Raw genomic sequence first — 21,239 nt, forward strand, 5'->3', positions numbered from 1 at the left:
ATGGTCTTCATTTGGCGACATGTATATTGTTAATAAATTGTATCGGTCCAAGAAGCTAAGGTTATCACCCGCGTTATCCCCTGCTGTGTTATGAAGATGTGAGGACTATCTGAGTATTTAGCAAATGCTCTTGAGGATTGAAGACATTGCGCACACCTTCTAATTGAGCCTCAAGTGGAAAATGTAGTGGGCGAAGGTGTCGGGCAGGGGTTCTAAGTTCTTACAACAGCGTGTCGGATACAGTGTCAATGGAAGTAATGTATTCATATAGGATGAAGAGACAGAGCACGAGGTGTCCTTAACGGAGTGATTACACATCACTCGCTTATGATCACTATACCTTGATATATGCACTCGTTATCATATGATCTACCACATTGTACGCGTGCAATACATGTTCAGGTATCTAATGGTTGAAGGATATCTGGATATGTCGTGTCTGTGGCTCACCCTGCCTACCAAGGAAGGACAGATGCGATCAGTGAGTGATGCCGATGTCTTGCCTCTGAGAGAGACTGAGTGGCCATCAGTACGAAACGCATCCAAAATTTTCAGCATCGGCTCTATGGATCCAATCTGGACAGGAGATGTGCCGGCGAACAGTGTGGCACTGGAGGCACTCATACTTCATTTTCGTGTGTATCCAATGCTTCCCATGAAGCTGCTTCCCGTCAGGATGAAAAATCATGTTGTGGGCTGGAGTGCCACAGGAACACTGATAAATGTCGAGGCCCCAAGGTCTACCATCCTTAAAATTTGAGTATGCCAACACCCTAGTATCGAACACGCGCTGTCGCTCATTTTCTGTGCCTATCTTGGTTTCCGCAAATGACAACATGATGGGGGAACTGTTCAGGGCGTGCCTGTCCTCGCCGAAAGATTGCTCTAGCGCAGTCCAAAACTTTATGTCGTATACGAACACATTTTCGATGAAGCGATTGACGGCAGGTACTACGAGTGTGTCGATAATTGACACACCAGCGAAGGACAACATGAAATCAAAGATATCACTAAATGGAATATTCTCGTGTGTCAGAGCCGAGGTAAACTCAATTCAGATATAAACATAACATACAGCTCAACGAGGCGCTTCAGCGAATTGACACTTTCAGTCACTCTGCCCGTTGATCCGCACGTGCACACGACTAGGCCACGAATGCATGGACCCACGTCACCTGCCTTGTTGATCTCACGCATTGCTTGCGTCGCGAGTTTCAAGTTATCTCCCAAGTAGTTTTGAAGAAGCTGGACGGAAAATAATTAGTGTGCTCATATGAGGTTGGCATGTAAGCTTCACTGACCTCATGCATAGGCACCGAATTCGAGTTTGCTGCATTTCCAGATACAACGAGATTACCGGTGGTAGTATCCGAATGAGTGTCAATGAACACCAGGAGATTTCCCTGGTAGTTGAGCCTGGCAAGCCAGTCAAAATGAGGCTTGACAGCGTTAGGGCGATTGTTTCCACCTCTAAGCTTCCGGGAGATGGTGCGCAGCTGGGGATCACTGCCATTAGATACGATGCTTCCATGGTCACAGGCATGTCTTACCCTTGTATAGTCAAGATGAAAGTGTTCCTCAAGGGTCCTTTTAATGACATCCGCAGCGAATTCACGGCCAAAGCCGCTCCAGGACAGGAAGACCGCCAGAAGAGGGAAATAGTTCCGGTGAATGAATTCCTGTCTTACCGCGTATCCTCTTATGCTGTTACCTGAGGGCATCGAAATGTCGTTTCCGTGACCCTGACCTCCTCCGTAAGATCATCTGGAGAAGCATCGACACAACCGTGGTCCCCCTTCGCCTTACCGACACACACAGGGATCTTGCAACTTTCATTCGTACAAATCCAGATAAAAGAACCAATGTCCTGACAGTAGATACAATGCTGGAGGATTTGTTAATAACTTCCCTGTCGTTAGATGTGAATAATGCGTACTATTATTGGATCTTTGACCATCTCTGAGTCATCATCCTGCCCCTGATGTTGATCATCATCTTGATCCATGACTACATCGTCATCATCGTTGGAAAGAATGGGCGTCATTTTCTTATACGGCGAGTCAAAACTTTTTGCTTTCGGGTTGCGTTTCCCACGTGGTTTGCCTTTGTCCACTGAAGGTAGTTGCTGGATCGTCCTCTGCTTTCCGGGTGCCTTGGAAGGTAGGCTATGGGCAACGAACGAACGCCTGTTGAGCATTGTGAAAGTTCATGTATTGTGTACGGACTGTCTATTGGAGACTAGGTTCTTTGCTTCTATGCCGACTTTTTTGTCGACTGCACGTGACATAAATAATAAACCCACGGTATGGCGCTCAGCGGACCTGTTCGTTGAAGCTAAGTTTGAACTATTCTACACACAAAAATAAAACACACACACACACACACACACACACACACACACACACACACACACACACACACACACACACACACACACAGTCACTCGTTGGCATATACATCTTACCTATACGAAAGCATTTATAGTACAACACAATCAGATCTGACATGATTCAACAACTACAACGTTGCAGGCGATAAGCGATTCATATTGTAAACGAGGCTAGTGATGAAGGGGTTGCTGGCATTGTACCTTGTCATTGCTCGGTGATATCAGCAAGCTTAGAACTGATCCTTTTGCTCATGGTCAACTATGTACGGCATTGTCCTATGTCAAAAGCAGTCGAGATACGCTGTGCTGACTCTCAGGAGCAAATGAATATAGTGTACAAAGGTCTGCTTTGCCAGTGAAATAACATGAGTATGCCAATAAAAAGCAACGACCAAAGGTCACTGCTTGTAACACATGTAACACACAAGACATGGCACACAAGACACTACGTTCCTTCTGCTGTCTGGCTAATGCCTCGCTCTAGTCAGCGAAGTGGTCATCAGTTAAATTCGCGATAAAACTTACATTTATAGATTCTTGCGGTATACATTATACACCCACATTGGACCCATATCTGGCACGCGACGAGGCACGACAGGAATGCGACCAATGTAGTCAAAATGAGTTTGCGCATAGAAGGCGAAGACATTCAGCTCTGTCTCCTCGAACGAGTATTCATTTTCTGTTGGAACTGGTGTCTTGAGGTGGTCAGGGAACTTAGGCCAGGCCGACATGAGCTGCTGGAAACCTTCCACATGCTTCACCCGCAGGTTCCATCTTTCTGACCCAAAGGACCTTCGGACCTGAGGTGATTATTTGAGATCTCGACTTCAGAGATGAGAGTCAAAATATTCACCAATGGCATCGGAGTGTTGACCTCCTGCTTACCACAGAGCGTGTAAACTTCCTCGCTACGTAGTGAACTGTAGACATCGGCAGAATCATGACATCGCCTAAACAATGCATCCAGCCACAACACGTCGTCGGCGAAGTTGTTTTCACACAATTCCCATATGACTTGAGGTATGATGGACAGAGGGATGTTTAGTAGGTCTTTGAGTTGAAACACGAGCCCATGAAACTCGAAGGTTTTTGCCAAACAGCCATTGAACTGAACGTCCACCCAGTTGAACACATGCTTGGCCTCCGGTGCATCGTCCTTGAACGCATCCAAAGCTTGCTCACGTATCTCCCTCGCCTCGCCTTCATCTATACCACCCGCACGGTACATTATGGAATAGATCCTTGAATCTGGGGGAAATCTCCTCAACTGCTTCTCCACCGACAAGCTGTCCAGGAACTCCTTCCAGTATGTAGAACGGAAGAGCGCTCTACAATTGACAAGCACCAGCCAAGATCGGCAACTGAAATAATGGACGAGGTACCTGGCCTGGTGCACGGGGCTCTCTGTGCGAGTGAAAAGAGCAGGGTTGGGCCACCGAAATCCTGCACCAACTCCAGGCAGCACTTTGATGTGAGAAGGCGACCTGTCAACCATCTTCAAGGCATTGATCCATTGAGGGATAGCCGGAGGTACATGATCTCCAGACAGGTCTTTCCACGGAGAATTTATCCTCGATGGTGTGGAAAACATTGTATTGGCCATAGTAGTGCGGAAGCTGAGTGCTGAAGAATCGCCGATACAATTGTTGATGGCATATTTGGCTGTGTCAGCAGGCCTGATCTCACCAAGAGAACCATCTGTTTCACGACTATACTCCAGCCCATCAGCGTCCTCGTGCTCACGATTAGAGTAATCTCTGACAACCGCAGACGATGTGCCATACACCGTGGAACTCTCCGCCATCACAGGACCTGTGACAACTGATCTTGTATCATGCGGCACAGAGGAAGAACTACACCCATCATCAACGGGAGATTCATGTACGATCGAACATGGAAATGCGGTATTATCCACTGGGATGTTTGTGCTGAGTTGGTCATTGAGAGCTGGGGTAATACAGTTCGATGCTGGTGTTACAGCGGAGGTGATATTCTGCGGTATGTCTTGCACAGGCATTGGGTGAATATCAAGTCTAGAACATTTTTCAATCCCTCGGCCACCATCCTTCTAGTAATCAGCATCCGAAAAAATGAAGGCCAATGGAACTGACCTTTGGTGGAGAATGGGGTTGGTCATTCATTGAATACACACACAAGGTAAACAAGGAGTATACACAAATTACAAGAAGCACCGACCTCATCCATTGGCAGAAATCCGTGCATCAAATGTTTGTGCGGCTGTGTGACAGCATCCTTAACCATGTAAGGGAGTTCTGCCATATTGATATCATGATTCTCCTCGCTCTCGGCGGGGTGTACTGATGGCCGTGATCCTCTCTCCGTCGCAATAGTGAGGTCGGCATTGGAGCCAATTCTGATGGTGCTTCCATCCTCATCCAATAGATTGGTGCCTTTGTTGTAGGTATTGTGCCCGATCAAACATTCGCCAGCCTTATCCTCATCTACATGAACAACACCCTCGAGCTGTGTGACTGTCACCTGCTGGGTGTTTGTAATCTCCGTGATATGGCCGGTAGTGTGTTCCACAGTTGCCCGAGCGATCATTTCCTGGATAGATAACAAATGGCGGAATGACCCACCGCACATGTTGTTTCCGCCCTTACAGAATGTGTCGTGGATTCTTGTGCTATCCACTGGCAGAAGTGTCGGAGGGGGAGCTGCTCACAGATATATATGACTCACGCCGTTTGACCAGGAAGCATCTCTTCTTCTTCTCGGTGAAGTCATTCCAAGAGAGCTTTATTGATTCCAGTGCAATGGCCTGCTGCTCCTCGGTTAGCGAGTTGTTGCTGAATGCCATGGTGAAGTGATAGTCAAGGCAAGTTGACCACCAATTGCTGCGTGTGCATGGGGCATAAATCATGACTTCTTCACGGAATGCCACAAGCACATCAATGAAATACGCCAAGATCGACACGTAGAATTCTATGTCATCGTTGATGGCCTGAGATGGTGAAAGTGACATCAAAACCTTTGCGGCCCCTTGGTACAGGTGGAGCTGGTGAACAAGGGCCATGACTGCATCGCAGCACTCTTTTGGCACATTCGTCTACGGAACGCACTGTTTGATGTCACGCTTACAGTTAAGACCTCTGCTTCTCACCTGTTCCAGGCCGACTGACAGGGTGAGCGTGTTCCTGCTCGTTTCCAATGACACTTCGCAGAACACGACCTGATCTATGAATGCCCTCGGATGTGGCTGTATGATGAGCTGGATGGGCTCATGTATGTGGTGTAGTTTCTGATGCATAACGTGGTCGAGTCGGACAGTTGTTCCTGGACCAAACAAGTTTAGGAGGATTTAAGAGACAAGTTTCGGTATCAGGTTTTCCTATGTCCGTTTCTCACGCCACTCTTCTATTTCTTGGCCGAGTTGTCACACCTACAAGCGGTCATGTCCCTGACTGTGCTTGTCCGATTATCTATTGTTGTCTACGGTTACTCATGTTCGATCTCACCTGTTTGTCTATACATGGCGTTGTCGGCACTCTTATGGGCGTGATAACTGCACTGTATGTGTTCATTTCGTGGTATTCTTTTATCTCCAACTCTCCTCCATCTTTCCTCTCCCTTCAGTTCAATTCCTGTATGTGCGCTGGTCCCTCGTGCCGTTCGTATACACTGTACATTGACCTTTTTCCATCCATGATCCTTTAGGGCGGTGTCAGCACTCTTTTGGCCGTGATTTTTGCTCTGTATGTATTCAAATCTTCACCTATCTTGTGGCTTAAGGTGAAGTACACCTGCACCAGCGCTCCTTTGAGGTACCGACCGTACTCTGCAGGTGTGACTCTTTCTCCGTCAAAAGTGAACGCCGTCAGCGGGGTTGTGTGGTGTGTCCTTGACAACTCGTCCAATGCTTCACGCACTGCTATTGTGTACATTGGCCACTCCCCAATGTTGTCATTTTTGAATACATTTTGTCCTCGCTGTCTTTTCATGTCAACGTGTGATTGCATCGGCCTCTCTGCTCACTCACCTGCACAAATTTATGATGAAATTTTAGCCTGAACGTTCTGTCCTCGGCCAGGAACCATCTCGGCCCCATTGACTGCAGAAGGTTCAGCAGCTGTTGCGGAATGTTAATGTAGTTTTTAGGAAGGTACTAAAGCACTTACACACCATGGTCTCGCCATTATCGGCAATATGCAAGACGCAGGGTCCATCTCGGACCAAGAATGAGAGATAATACAGATTTTTCACGGACTTCCCAAAATCTTTTGGGTTGATGATCAAATTAAAAAGGTTGATGGGGCCCTCGTTGTGCAGAATATCTTTCAATTGCTCAAAGTGCATTCAGTCAAAGTACATCTCAGCTCACAGAAATGGGGCACACCTCAATGATCAAAAGGTCATGCCTCGCATTCTCGTCGGCAGACGGGCCTGCCTTCTCAGGCATTTCATGAACTGTGATGTCGCCCACCTCCCTGCCTTGAATATTGTTCCTGGCAGAGTTCAACAGGGGACCACACCTATCATCATTTAAGGCCTGCGGTTCCCAGGAAGGACGTTCGACTTACATGAATATGGGAACAGGAACTCTCCTGTTCTTTGCTAACGCTCTCTGTCCCACACTTTCTCAATCCTGCAAGGTAAAGGATCACGCTATCAGACCAATTCACGGTGTCGGGGTTGCGGCTGCTCTGTGAGGATCCCTCCTCCTCTTAAGTCTCTTGGGGCAGGTACAGTCAGGAGCGAAGGACCGATTCTGTGGGTTGACCTTGGTGAGCTTGGTGTGGATTACAAAAGGCAAGCCCTGTCAGCATTGAAGTCGATGCTTGGCAAACTCTGTCAGACTAACCCACCGTTTTGACTCACGAATCACAGACTGTCGGTGGCTCGTGGTTGTTTGGTGCCATGAGATGGCCTTGTAGGCCGTTATCGGGGTCATCTCTCCATCGCTTTGCCCGAGAACCTGGGCCGAGTTCGGCGTCGAATGACACATTAATAGGCTCTTTTGCCAAATATTGGTCGCCTTCTGCGTCTGGCACCGGAACGCAGGCCCCATCACGTAAGCCAAGACGTATGAAAGTATTGTGCTCTAAGGCTTGGAAGCGGCGAGCTTCAAATGCAAGCTCGACGGCGATGCGTTTGTTGAGTTTTTCGATGGAAACAATATGAGTGATATATAAACCAGTACGAGAGTGGGCACAAGAAACGGCCGCATATGCTGGGAATCCACCCTCGTGCAGGTGCACTATCACCTGAGGTAAGGTTTTACCTTGCGCAGAGTGAGCAGTCACAGCAAAGGTTGGCTAGGAATTTGATAGCGGGTGATGCACAACTTCTGCTGGGTGGCTGGGGAGGATCCTAAGGATGTGGTGAATGTCTATATCGAAGGCATGATGGGGTAGTGACACAATAGCAGCGGTCAGCTTAATTTTGCTGTTGGGAAAGTGAACGGTCTTACAGGTGGCATATGTGATGCCTGCAGGACAGACAGCTGTCCAAATTTTGCAGACAATGCCCTGAGAGCTGTTAGTGATCACTAAGTCTGTCGACAAGTTATGGACCCGGAAGATAACAGGCATACAATGTCACATGGCCCGGAAGTACTAGTGAAGAACATTTCAGCACTGTCACATTTAGCTTGAGCAAAGTTTCGCGTTCTTCTCAGGACAGTTCTTTGGAAGGTGACTTGTCTAATGCACCGCATACAGGCAACGTGTATTAGAACAAGCTGTTGCTGCTTTGTGGGCCTTAAGAACCCCTCGCACAGTGTTTGTATGTACCAACAATAGCTGCAGCGTCACAGTACTCGGCAGACTCCAGATTAATTCTAAGTGGAGCATATGAGTAACACCGTGACCCTTGGCAGCACTTTTTAGAGCTTCTCACGGTTTTCAGACTGGTTTCTTGTTATGCAACAACCTATCTGCGAGACCCACCTATTCAGGGAACTTCCCGCCCATTTCCTCAAGGTTCCAGCAAAATTCCTCTCCAGGTACGTGGCCTTCCTCCGTTGTGAACTGACAAATACCTCCGTAGTGCTTATGCCTTACCCAATAACTCCACGAGGTCTGGGAGGAACATCTAAGGAGGTTTGAGAGGAGTGTCTGCGAGGCTTCCAAGGATCATCAGCGAGGTTTGGGAGGAACATTACGTGATGTTTTGGAGGAATGTTTGCGATGTTTTGGAGGAACGTTTGTGGCCCTCCTGCATGAACCTCCCGTCCATTTCTCAAACTTTAGTCAAATTCCTCTCGAGGTCCATGGCCCTTATCTTCTGTCAACTGAAGCCTTTAGTGCGTGCGCCACGAGTCCATGAGGTCTGGGAGGAATATGCGACGAGGTTTGAGAGGAGCATTGGTGAGGGTTCGTTGGATCGTCTTGCACATTCAAAAGTGTTCTGTAGTATAGATATAATCCTCTTCTTGTCATGCATCAATGAACATTTCACATATATTGGTCCGAGTAATGCGCTCGATGTATTCAAGGATAATAGCGACACGATCAAAAGTATGGCAAGTCAAGGTTCAAAATACATGCATAAGTACGCTGTAAGGGCGAGGTACAAAAAGTGTAGCAGTGCAGAGAACTAGGGGTCGAGGGAGTATGAACATTGTGGTGGGATGAATGATGGCAGGAAAGGGACGGGCAGGAAAAGGAGCAGCAATGAGACAAGATCTATTTGGAGGGCATAAAGACAATCAGGAAAGCCAGAAAGCATAGAAGGAGCGGTAGGATGATGATCAGGTGGCTGGCCATGGAGGGCATGACACTCGAACACAAAATGCAATGACACTCACATAGTAATAAACCAGCGAGTGCAGCTTGCCAATTTTATCTTCACAGGGATGCTGAATCACGAAATCTTGGCTTCACATAGCGCGCTGCATACCTGAATGTCCAATCAGGCTGCGACGAAGAGGCAAGTATATTTCAAACAGAGCTGACATACTAACAACACTCACATAAAACCGCGACAACCGTGTAACTCGTCTTAGCCGGTGGCACATGCACCTATCTTTTCACCTGGCTTGACGAGGTACACCTCCTATAGACCTCCATGTCTGTCTTCTGCCGACAGTTATTCCAGGAAGACCGTGACATACCGCAGGAGTGTCAGTATCTGTCACTGAAACCTGAAGTCAAAGCACAGTATGAAAGACTTACTGCACTCCCCGGCAGGCTCTTCAGAGGCACCCCCAGCGCCATATGTGACCTTGTAGTTCTTCACAAGCTCCTCGTAGCTGTAGGTACTGGATGAATATTGACACTACTTGAAAGAGTTGTAGAAGCAAAAACAATAAATTGTTCACCTGCGCCAAATAGCTCTCACACACAGTCAAGGTTTGAACCAACAGTGCTTGGGATTGGCACGGGTAAACCCGTGGATGCACTGAGGTCAACCCGCACCCGCACCCATCAAGGGTACATACCCCTGGCCACGGGTACGGGTTGACCACGGGTACCGGTGCGGGTCGCTGCGGGTACTTACCCGTCATGGGTACACCCGCGTGCAGCGGAGGTGGTGACACACAAAGCTATGTCAGTAGTATATGAATGTAAATACATGAAAAAATGACTTACATTAACGATGTTTTGAAGACCTTGGGGCACACGTGCGAATGCAAGCGGTGTTGAAGTGCTAACGTGGCCAGTGCTAACACAAGCGCTGGCATGCAAAAGCAGAGGGAGCCATGGAGGTAGGTGCGATGGACTCTGGCGCTAGAGAGCTGGGATCTAGCACAGTCGGACGTTGACAACGCTGGCCCCTCCACTGGTAGATCTCTGGAAATCGAGTTCCTCCCGATAAGAACCAGCCTCGTGAGAAATGTTCACTTCTTGCTCTGTTCCAGGTGGTGTGGAGGAGTGCTGAGGATGCATCAGCAATTTCTGTCAGGAATGTTTCCAGCATCTTCAGTTTTGATACCTACTAACATATATCGAATGCCGGACGGATCCACACGGTCTAGCTGCAACAATTAGGCGACAAGCTCTCGCACCCTCGCAAGTACACTCACCTTTGCGACAGAAATGGGCGCAGCAGGTACCGGGTATCACTGGCCAGTTCAGGCAGGCAGCTCAGACAGAGAACAAAGAGGGTCCACTGGAGAGTGATGGCAGATGCGCGAGACAAGTTCTATGGATGGGAATGCGGGAATTGAGGCGTGGAATAGGCGTTACTTAAGGACTCGGAAGGAAGTTACATCATGATGGTGTTACAAGCTAGAGAGCATCCTGGCCTTTGTATGTTAGCGCTAACGGTAGAGCGAGAGAAAGAATTGAGAATGTGATGAGATCAATCCTCAGGGATAGGAGACGTGAAGAGTGACGTTTGAGTTTGCGTAGCAGAATTGAATGTTAAAGGAGATGTTGAGATCGAATTCTGAGAGAGAGGAATAAAACAAATCACCGTGTGCTCGATTGGAGAGTTAGATGATTTGGTTTTTGTGTGGGAAGGGCTGGTGTTGAACGTTGATCGGCCAAGACAGGTTTTTGCTCGGTGTCTATAAAACTCAGAGTTCTGTGTCTGAAGCTCGGAGTACCCGAAGACGCGTGCATTGAGACAAAAATGTACACGGACCGGGGGGAGGAGAAAGACAAACCTTCGGAGCGCTAAGTGACTTAGTATCGAGAGCAGACGTTGGGTCTGAAGGAGAAGCAATACCAAACCAAAAAGCACTAGGAATATGAAATATTTGGGAGGTGGGAGGGTGGTCTAAAACGAAAGATATTGTACAGAAGGGGAGTATGAAGCCTATATATATGAGTGCTTGCACACGAGAATGAGGATCTCCACATGGGCGCTTACAAAGGCCCTTTTCACATGCGTCAATGTTCGCAGGCTCACGATCCGCTCGGAACGTGCAGTTGCTTATCATAATGAGATTCTACTTATGTAATCGAGTGGTACCTTTTTCTTTAATATTAATATTGATGTGGGGTGATCTGATCGGAACGTCCCGTAAGAGACAATAGGAGACAATATTAATGTCAGTGTCTTAGATCTTATACTTCAGAGACGGTAAAGTTTTCCTGCCAGTGCTCTCCTCCTTTGATTTAATTAATTTAATTTAATTTAATTAAACTAGGAAACGCTACACCTACTACTAGTAGTATAGTTCGAGTGCCAATGAAACAACCGAGCGTGGGAAATATCATAATCATTATCGCGAAAAATAAATCTAATGATGGTTGTCACATGTCACAAGCGGTGTCGAATTGACATGGTGCAAATTCAATAGTCTAGATCATAATATCATAATATCTGCTGCCACCCTCATTGCATCATGCCTAACAGCAAAGGCTCCGCCAAACAGCCAGTCTGCCTCTGCATTGAGGAGCTTGCGCAGGAGGTCAAAGATTCTCTCATATCCCTCCCGTTGTCGCTGGAGTCACAGAAGACCCAAATCTTCCTAGTAAGCAGCACTGAAAAGGTGAGTAGTCGCGTTTTCAAACCACATGCATGATCTAAGGTGTCGCATTGCTTAGCAAAAAGTGCCAAGAGAGTGCCATGATGCAGTTTCGGTCCTGGTTCACCAGTTCCAACTGTATCGGGGTAGCGTAATAGCTCTGATGGCACTTCCAGAATCAGACGGCGTCAAAGAGGACATCGATTTCCACCTAGCCATCACGTTGTACCTTACGGACATTCTAGCCAGGTTTATTGATGAGCTTAGAGCGGATGCTCCTGGTCCACGTACCAAGTGGCGGTCATGCTACCTTGACTTTCACTTCGCAATGGCTTTGGCCAACAACTCGTTCACAAAGGAGCAACAGGCCACTGCACTCAAGACGATCGATCACACGTGGAATGACTTCCAGCAGAAGAAGATATATGCACCAGTACAGCAGCGTGAGTGGTCTTGATTCTGCCCAAGAATGTCTGTGCAACATTTCCTTCAGTTGATCTCGCAAAAATGCATGATGCATTCTGCAAAGATGGGGTCAACGTGTGCGGTTCTTCGCACACTCATCAGTGTTCGCTCAATGAAATGATCGCTCAGGTCATCGAACCACATACTGCCCACAAGCCGGCAGAGGCGAAGGAAATTCAGCAAAAGAAGAATTTGCGGTTTGAAGATATCACTCTGACGGATGTTAACACTTCTCCTGTGGGTGAGGTTCGAAAGACTCGCAAGGATAGCTGCAATGTCAACACCCAGGGTCCTACTGCAGCGGATAAGGCGAAGAGGGCCCGCAAGCCTAACCGCAGTGTCAAAACAATCATTTCACTGGCGGGAAGCTCAACATCGGCGAACAACCCTACTGACATTGAGGAAAATGATAGTGATGAAGTTCAAAATATATATGAGTTGCAGGAGAGCACCAAGAAGCCCCGTAATAAATCCCTTGTCCGGGCCAGGAATAAGAAGACAGTGATGCCCGAAATGATGATCCAGCCGGAGAATGAGGTATGTGTTTCATGCTGAAAACCCGATGTTTCTCATCGTCATTATTGATGGATTGACTTGATGCCCAGAACTGTTCTGACATGGAGGATGTTGTTCTGGGAATGGCAGCGAATCCCTTTGAAACCAAGGAAGTCGGAAAAAGAACCTACAAGTCTACCAAAAATGGACGGCGCACAAGGAACACGACAAATAGTGAGAAAGTGAAGTCCAAGTCTAAGTCTGAGGAGACACTTGAATCCGAAGTTCAGGTGGGTGCATCTTGCAGTGAATCCGGCTTATTAATATATATATTGATCGACCAGCGTGACGCCTCGGACGATTCAGACCTGGAGGATGATGGTATCCAAGAGGTTGCGAAGACGATTGAGGGAGACGGAAAACAGACCCACAAGTCTGCCAAACGCAGACGCAACCGAAAGACTGCGACAAAGGATAAGAAAGCGAAGTCTAAGGAGATGATCGAATCTGAAGATGAGGTGGGTGCTTCTTGCACCTAACCAGGCCCTCGATTGACCGTGTTGATTAGCGCCACTGCGACTTAGACATGACAGTCGCATCAGAATCAGATGTAATAAGTGACATGGTATGACCTCGTTGACATATTCTAACATCTAGCAGGCAGATGCTGGGGAGTACGATCATGTCAAATTCCCCCGTGATTTCGATGACTGGGACACATATATCAAGAAAACCTTCAAGGAGGGCAATTCGCATGTTTTTCTCAAACTTGCCGCATGGATATCCCGTCGCTTCTGTGAGCTCGCAGGTATCGACAAGGACGATGATTTAAACGGATTGGTGATTCCAAAACATCCAGGTTGGTTCGTGTTTGATAGCCATGATCACTTTCTCGAGGCCTTAGGCATGGAACACATGTATGCCGCGACCACGCACATGGACACACACCCTGAATACCTCACATGTGTCTTCCGTCAACTCGGTGAGCTGGAATCAAAAAAAGAAATGGGAAGCAGCCACCCTCAACTGAGGCCTCTTCTGTCCCCACCAACACCAGTTGCAAGGTATGTCACATGCACGCACTATGGCTTAACTCACACTACCATCAGCATGATGTCGGCTCACGAGCTCCCCTGGTTATTGCCATTGGTTCCCAGCACTGACGATACTGATAGTGAATCCGACGGTGACGAGTGTGACATCAATGTTACACATGCCTGTGATAGGATGGACATCGCCAGAGAGGGTGATTCAATGGATCATCGCAAAGGGAATGGTTCGGTAAAGCGTAAACGGACGTCACGGGTGAGCTCAGACTAATTTTAGATATTGACTCATCTTTACATACACTTCCAGGTGGAGCCTGTACTGGCTGCAAAGTGTGTCAAGCGGGGACCTCGACCTACGTCACCAGCCGTGACTTCCACGACTGCATCTATATCATCGTCTGTATCTGACATCACCAAAGCCCTTCTCTTGGAAGAAAGTTTTGGATCGACCAATGAGCCTGCTGACACAGGAGTGGCGGTGACAGACACTGATGGAGATGTGTCTACGAATGAACCACCTGAGACAGAAGAAGCTATTGTAGACATTGTCGAAGGCGCTGCTGGTTCTTTGAGTGAGCCTGTTCATGGGTCAGGTTTCAAGGCTGGATCCGAGCGCATGTCTCCTGAAACGGCAGCCGCTGACGCGGATGTGGGTACAATGATTAGTAATGTGGTGGTGTCAACATCCCTGTTCATGCCTGCCATCCATTTAGAAGCATCACAGTTGATCAGCGACTCCGACATGACGAGTGCATCTAATCCTGGTCACCCGTCCAAGAAGGATGAAGATGTAAGTATGCATTGTCTTCAGTATCACATGTAGTCAGCTGATTACCTAGGATTGGTTTACTGCAATGCTTCATCAGTCCAGCTGACCATCCTTTGTCTCAATCCACGTATTTGTTAAGTACTACTTGATTCTTCATAAATGTTGATATCCAGGCACCTGCAACATTGCTGTATTGTGATCTTCAAATGGCAGCAGAGCAAGCTCGCCTTGTTTCAGAAAGAAAGTTGCAAGATGCAGCTGCCGCTCGAACTGCGTTAAGAAGAGCCCATGAAGAGCATGCAGCACGTCTAGGCAATGCATTGCGGGGCATCAAAGATGCAGGTTTTGGCTCACTTTCAGAATTCTTAGTGGAGATGATGCAAATGACCGATCAGCAACACTGGGCTCATATCTCACGCACTTTGGGATATGTAGTCGGCAACCTCGCATCACCGATTCATGGGCCACAAGCACTGCTTCACGGCTGCTTATTAACGTGGGCAAGAAGCTTGCTGCATTCCTGCATCCGCCTTCAGGTCAAGAAGTGTCTGAGCTTTTGAGCAGTTGGCCGCTCGAGAGAATTCTTGTTGAGGCCGAGAAGCTTGCTCTAACTGTTTGTACCTTCCTCCGTCATATTAACATGGATCTTCGCCTCACATCAGAATGGCGAGACCAAGACCTTGTCTGTATTCCTTGCGTTTGACCACTCTTTACATAGCTAACGTGTGTTAATAGGTTGTTGTCACTGTAATTTGCATGCTTGCACAAGCCCGCAATGAACAAAGCAATGGGTATCAGACAATGATGTATGTGTACTTGCTGGCGTGTGGGGCTTCCCGTTCAATGTTCGATGACCTACATCATGCAGGTATGACATTTTCATACACGAAAGCTATACGTACAATTAAGAAGATGGGGAAAGAGCGAGCAAAGAGGCTCAACGAAATTGCAAAATCGCATCCCTTTCTGCTTGCATGGGATAATCTTAACATTGCAGTTCGAGTTGCCGAAGAGGCGGGACACATTTCCCACCTCTGCCTTTTCGGACTTAGTGAACGTTGTCTGGTTCGACGAGCTATCTCGAATGCGTCTGTGCCCTTCGAGCTGCGTGTGTTTTTTGTGAAGAGCAACTACTCACCAGTGTGCTCTCTCCCCTTATTTTTTGTCTGTGCTCACACTTGTCAACATGGACTCCGAACGGCGGAAACGCGGACGACCAAAACGGAGCAAGAATAAGCCTGGCACTATCGGTGTCACTCACCCACGAAAGGACGGACGGATCCCTGGAACAATGGATAACGTCTCCGCATCAACGGGTAAAGTATTAATGGGTGCGTGATCCGGTTATCAAACTTCACCAGCGCCTGACCATGTTCAATTTAGATATCGAGGCATCTCACTTGCAGGCTGCAGCACCTGTCCTGCCATCGAATGCAGCAGTTGCACATCCACCCCCACCCCCACCCCCAATCACATCCATCTCTCTGACGAGCGTGTACACCTGTCAGCACCACAAACAACCTTTCCTCTCGCAAATGAAAATCCCCAGCCCACATTGACATCCCTGGCGAAAGGGAAACAGCCAGAGCGCAGTTCCTCCATTCCATCTAGAAAGAACTGTGGTACGGACCGTGATGCCTTGGACAGTGAGTCTTTCCTGCCCGAGTTTTCTTGCTGTGCGCTAATACAGTACTGTGGAACAGGCGCTCTGCTTGAAAACCCATATGACTCGGACCTCTTTCGTGCCACAGAGACCATCCCGGTTGATGACGTGGATGATGCTGATGAAGATGAGGACTCGGATGTGGATTTTTGAAGGGAGCCTGATGATGCCATGCCCACATCGAGTAATGTGCCACTCATGAGGTTTGTTCCACGGTCGAGCATGCCCATCTGGCTCTCAAGGCTGGTGCTTTCCTTGCATTATTTTGCTCTTAGCTCATGTCAATATCTAGGTCATGCAACTGTTCGGACAAGTGTGTGGCGTGAAGTCCTTTGATGGACTACATACCACAGTGAACGAGTATAGTGAGATCGTGAGCATAGTTATCACTCAGAACAAGGGGCATGAACAGATCGGTCCAGTGCTGCGTGCTGTGGTTGCTGCTGCGAAAATGTTCGGCCATACCCCCACCGAAGCAGTCTATACAGACTCTGCGAGCAGACTGGCTCGCATACCAGCAATGGTTCCCTTCCCTCCTTCAGAGCGTGGTCCCTGTCCCCAATAGCAGCACCCTCGAGCTGTTTCGAGTGCCAGGCTCCTGACGGACCGTGCATCTCACCAACACGACTCAAGTCGATCTCCGTATTGACAACATAATGGCAATTCATGATGACTCGCACCCTATTGTCGTTGGAATCGGCCTATTGATGTGACCTCTGGTATAGACTCTTCCCTTCATTCAAGACAATCACCTTGCTTTGCCTCACTCATTCTTAACATTCCTCCAATAACCTGTGTAAACGAAGGTTGGAATACGTATCAGGGCAGCATTCAAAAAGTTGCAGGGTGACTGCGGACTTGATATTGCAGACAAGCTGAAAGGGCACATTGAGCTGGGGATCATGGCTGTCGAGCATAATGTAGCGAAGCGTTCATCAATCGGCCTACCTGAGCTTGTGACAACTGTGCTTCGCCGTAGTTTGCAACACGATCCTGTAGTTCATGTCGGCCCTCATTGGGCAAACAAGGAGTTGTCAAAAGTATTTCTCCATCACGCAGTCAATGATGCCTTCACCACACTGCAAGTCCACGACACACTATATACCCTCACAGCTCCACAGCTATCTCACCTGCAACTTCCAGAGGGACACCAGTCACTCTCTACTCGACTGATGATAAACCAGTTGCCCACGGTGCTGTTGCACTTGACCGACCAGCTCAGATCAATGGTGTCAATGTCACAATGACGAGGGTTCCCATGGTCATTACCGAGGTTGTTGCATCAGGATATCTACTTCCTGCGAGCCTCTGTAACTCCCGCAAGGCAACAGCACTCTCCACGATGGGCACAATCCCATTCACTATCGTCTGTGCTGCTCGGCACATGAAGACTCAAAACGTGGAATCACCTTTCGAGTGAGCAGGGTCATGGTCGTCATGTGCCTCACACGATGCTCCCGGTTGTGCCTGTCCACTGAACCCCAAACATGAGAAAGAAGCTTATGACGAGAAATGTCCAATATAGGGTCTACGACCCTAAAGGACTCAATCTGAAGCAAATAAAAATAAAAATTCTCACTCAGACCGGGTCCAGATGCAGGCAGCGTGGAAGATGAATCGGATCCACAGCTCATGGTTGCTGAGCAGGACATTGTCATGTCGCAAGAAGACGCTCGCAGCACTGTGCAAGCTGCTGCTTCAGTATGACGATTTTGACCCATCACTGGAGCATCTGACACTTTCACGTGCCCTTGGAGACCCTTGGCATTTGTATCACCAGTTTCCGATTACTATGCAGCACAGCCTACACCGTCCATTTTTAGGGCCATCAGTGCAGCAATGTTCTCGAACAAGTCTTTCAAAGGTCCGGCATTACATTCGATGCATCACTCCGCTCACATCCAGACTGGGTGCTCCGGCGGGTCAGAAGACACATGCCCTCACCGCAGATAATGCTACCTCGCATCAAATCTGTCATCAAGTCCTATGGTGCGCTGAGATATTCCATATCAAGGCACCCGCTGTTCAATGAGAAGGCACAGGAAGTTGCAGAGAACGTCCTTGAAAACATACGCTGTGGATATTACTCTGATCCTCCAGGTCTGCAGCTATACTACAGCATAGGCAGTGACAAGAATGGCCTTCAGCTGTACAGATGCTGCCGAGGAACGAACTCAGTTGAAGGTGGTGTGCACCATAACTTGATCAGACGGTTTACCTCAATGGATGTTTCTCCCCGCTGTCATATACCATATATCCGGTTACAGATCCAATGATCTGGATCTCAGATCCGATCCAGATCCGATGAACATATCCATCGTCCGGTCCACAGATCCGCTTTGATTCTTATTTCATTTCCTGTTCATATAACTCTAACTATCGTTCATCTCCTTTCGGTATTCCTGTACACCGGTATACCGGTTATCCTTTACTTCCGCTTTGCTTACTGATCCGCTATGCTTACTGATCCGCTATGCTTACTGATCCGCTACACTTACGAATCCGCTTTTACTTACTTTGCTTATACTTTCATACATAGCCTCGCACCTTTGCTTATTGATCATTCCGTTAGCTATCCGTAGTATATAAACCTTTGTATATGCGCTGTAGTAGATCAGTTCAAATATCATCTTAGATTGCACTCATTCCGTCTGGACTCTGAGTCCCTCCGTTATCCATCCGGACTTGAGTACGCTACTCTTGTCTACTCCGAGACTTAGGATAGATTCCTATAGTCTACATATCCGCCTCTGTCTTCGGACAGTCCTCACCCGTTAGTTTCTAGTCCGGATCCGATCCGGATTGGCCGTTACTCTATATACGCGATACTTTAGCTCTCTGAAATAAGGGGCAAGACTCGGGAAAGGGGCACAGCGCACGAGCTGAGGCCGAAGCCCTTCGGATCTGATACTACTTGAGTACGGTCTTAACAGTATATTCGAACTCATACCTTTCCGAGTTACTTAACATCTATCATGCCTCCTACCAAGACACAAACAACTCTGCACGCGGTCGGACTAACCTCCCTCCGTCGTGATCCGACACCTATAGTCAACACCTTCACCAGTTTCTCTCAGCGCCGTGTTAGCGCCCACGGAACCGCTCAAACCATATCCGAACTCCTTAATCGTCGACACCCGGAAACCCCAACACGCACCCCTGCCGTAGGACCTCCGGACGATGATGATCCCGATGATGGTGATGATGATTTCCCTGGTAATCCACCCGATGATAACGGTGGTGACCCGGATGATGATCCGGATGTTGAGGATGATGAAAATGACGGTCTAAACCCACAAGACCGCGTTATGCTTCGACTCTCAGAAGCCATCGATAACCTTGCTCGCAATAATCGTCGCGCGCCCGCATCCGAAGATTCTAGAGTCAAGGTCCGAGAACCGGATACCTTCGACGGATCCGAACCACGGAAGCTCCGTGCGTTCTTTGTCCAGTGTGAGCTTAACTTCCAGAGCAAGCCTAAGGCTTTCCGTACCGGAAGGGCTAAAGTCAACTTCGCCCAATCCTACCTTAAGGGTATGGCCCTTGAATGGTTTGAACCGGATCTCCTGTCCGATGATTTGGACGACCATCCGGATTGGATGGATGACTATTCCGTGTTCATGCTTGAACTCCAAGCCAACTTCGGGCCTCATGACCCATCCGGTGATGCAGAAATGCAGCTCGAACAGCTCCACATGCGCGATGGACAGCGCATCAACAAGTACGTTGTGGAATTCCAGCGTCTTGCTTCACAGGTTCGTGGCTGGGGCGACGGAGCCTTACGACGCCAATTCTACAACGGACTCCCGGCCCGTATCAAGGATGAAATCAGTCGCATGGGTAAACCCTCTACTCTTTCCGAATACAAAGTCCTCGCTCAGACTATCGACGCCCGATACTGGGAACGGAAGGGAGAGATCTCTCGAGAAGCTAAACCCACTTCATCCACTACCCCTAAGCAATCCACTTCTGACCGGACGAACTCCAATACGTCCGGATCCGGAAATCACAAATCCGGAAACTCCCATGATCAGAAGTCTACAAAGCCATCCGCGTCCTCGAACTCGTCCGCTCCTAAAGTTCCGGATCTTACTTCCAAGCTGGGTAAGGACGGAAAGTTAACGTCCGAAGAGCGGCAGAGAAGGATGGACAAGAAACTCTGCTTATTCTGTGGTGGGCCCGGCCATACTGCTCGGGAATGCACCAAGTCTACTTCGCGTGCTGCCAAAGGCCGCGCTGCAGTAGTCGCTCCGGAAGTCAAACCGGATGTCTCTACTGAGACAAAAAAATAGTCCGCGACTCTCCTAGCTCCGTGCAGGAAGAGGGTCGCGTTGACTCTGCCTGCACAAAGGAGTTAAGACTCAATGCTGTCGCGCTCTCGGATCCGACTTCCCTCTGTCCATATGTTTCACTTCCGTTACTTCCATCCGTATCCGAATTTCCAGCTCTTGTAGATTGTGGTTCTTCTCATTGTTTCATAGATACTGCGTTCATCCGAAAACACAAAATCCCTACATATCCGATACCTACGATTCCGCTCCGCTTGTTTGATGGTACTTGTAATAATACTATTTCCAAAGCTATAGATTTGTCCGTCCGCTTTCCGTCCGGTGTAGTCACCTCTGATACGTTCTACGTTACCCCTTTGGATTCATCTTGTTTTATCGTTCTTGGATATAGCTGGCTCACCCGACACAATCCGTTGATTGACTGGGTTTTGGGCAGCATCGAATTCCGGACGACATCTCATGGAATGCCATCGACCCCTCCGACGTCACTTCCGTCCTCGGATATCCCTCCTCCGACGGAAACCATACCTCCTCCGACTACATCCGTACCCTCCGCTGATAACACTGTTCCTAATATATCCCTAATCAATGCAGTTGCCTTTTGCCGGGCCTGCAAGTTAGAAGGATCGGTCCAGTTCAGTATATACCTTCGACCATCCGGTGTCGATCTCCGATCCGCTTCTCTATCGTCCGATCCTCCGGATCTATCCCAAATTCCTTCGGACTATCACGAGTTTG

At 48.3% G+C, this 21,239-nt stretch overlaps 5 protein-coding genes across 5 annotated transcripts; 1 reads left to right on the forward strand and 4 right to left on the reverse strand.

Moving 5' to 3' along the window:
• Window positions 1-526: 526 nt before the first annotated feature.
• DFJ58DRAFT_671497 (uncharacterized protein) lies at window positions 527-1,197 on the reverse strand (the record flags this gene model as incomplete). The annotated part of the gene is made up of 2 exons (XM_041382962.1): window positions 527-1,010; window positions 1,076-1,197. 2 exons carry the CDS (start codon window positions 1,195-1,197, stop codon window positions 527-529), a joined length of 606 nt encoding a protein of 201 aa, XP_041235452.1.
• Window positions 1,198-2,916: 1,719 nt separating this feature from the next.
• DFJ58DRAFT_736806 (uncharacterized protein) lies at window positions 2,917-5,429 on the reverse strand (the record flags this gene model as incomplete). The annotated part of the gene is made up of 6 exons (XM_041386856.1): window positions 2,917-3,192; window positions 3,246-3,720; window positions 3,775-4,457; window positions 4,589-4,960; window positions 5,017-5,039; window positions 5,096-5,429. 6 exons carry the CDS (start codon window positions 5,427-5,429, stop codon window positions 2,917-2,919), a joined length of 2,163 nt encoding a protein of 720 aa, XP_041235453.1.
• Window positions 5,430-6,402: 973 nt separating this feature from the next.
• DFJ58DRAFT_736807 (uncharacterized protein) lies at window positions 6,403-8,513 on the reverse strand (the record flags this gene model as incomplete). Its single annotated transcript, XM_041386857.1, has 6 exons — window positions 6,403-6,482; window positions 6,532-6,697; window positions 6,750-6,858; window positions 7,232-7,634; window positions 8,146-8,192; window positions 8,416-8,513. 6 exons carry the CDS (start codon window positions 8,511-8,513, stop codon window positions 6,403-6,405), a joined length of 903 nt encoding a protein of 300 aa, XP_041235454.1.
• An 870-nt stretch (window positions 8,514-9,383) lies between these two features.
• On the reverse strand, window positions 9,384-11,240 carry DFJ58DRAFT_848344 (uncharacterized protein; the record flags this gene model as incomplete). The annotated part of the gene is made up of 7 exons (XM_041393618.1): window positions 9,384-9,490; window positions 9,529-9,631; window positions 9,795-9,899; window positions 9,946-10,030; window positions 10,380-10,498; window positions 10,965-11,077; window positions 11,171-11,240. 7 exons carry the CDS (start codon window positions 11,238-11,240, stop codon window positions 9,384-9,386), a joined length of 702 nt encoding a protein of 233 aa, XP_041235455.1.
• Window positions 11,241-11,648: 408 nt separating this feature from the next.
• Window positions 11,649-16,365, forward strand: DFJ58DRAFT_872497 (uncharacterized protein; the record flags this gene model as incomplete). The annotated part of the gene is made up of 17 exons (XM_041394355.1): window positions 11,649-11,795; window positions 11,851-12,214; window positions 12,265-12,311; window positions 12,366-12,773; window positions 12,842-13,021; window positions 13,076-13,249; window positions 13,300-13,341; window positions 13,392-13,795; window positions 13,841-14,036; window positions 14,088-14,570; window positions 14,723-14,891; window positions 14,945-15,231; window positions 15,285-15,641; window positions 15,691-15,880; window positions 15,933-16,052; window positions 16,124-16,195; window positions 16,253-16,365. 17 exons carry the CDS (start codon window positions 11,649-11,651, stop codon window positions 16,363-16,365), a joined length of 3,753 nt encoding a protein of 1,250 aa, XP_041235456.1.
• Window positions 16,366-21,239: the final 4,874 nt, after the last annotated feature.

This window comes from Suillus subalutaceus, assembly GCF_016647625.1.
Source record: "Suillus subalutaceus strain FC151 chromosome Unknown DFJ58scaffold_296, whole genome shotgun sequence".
Lineage (NCBI taxonomy): Eukaryota > Fungi > Basidiomycota > Agaricomycetes > Boletales > Suillaceae > Suillus > Suillus subalutaceus.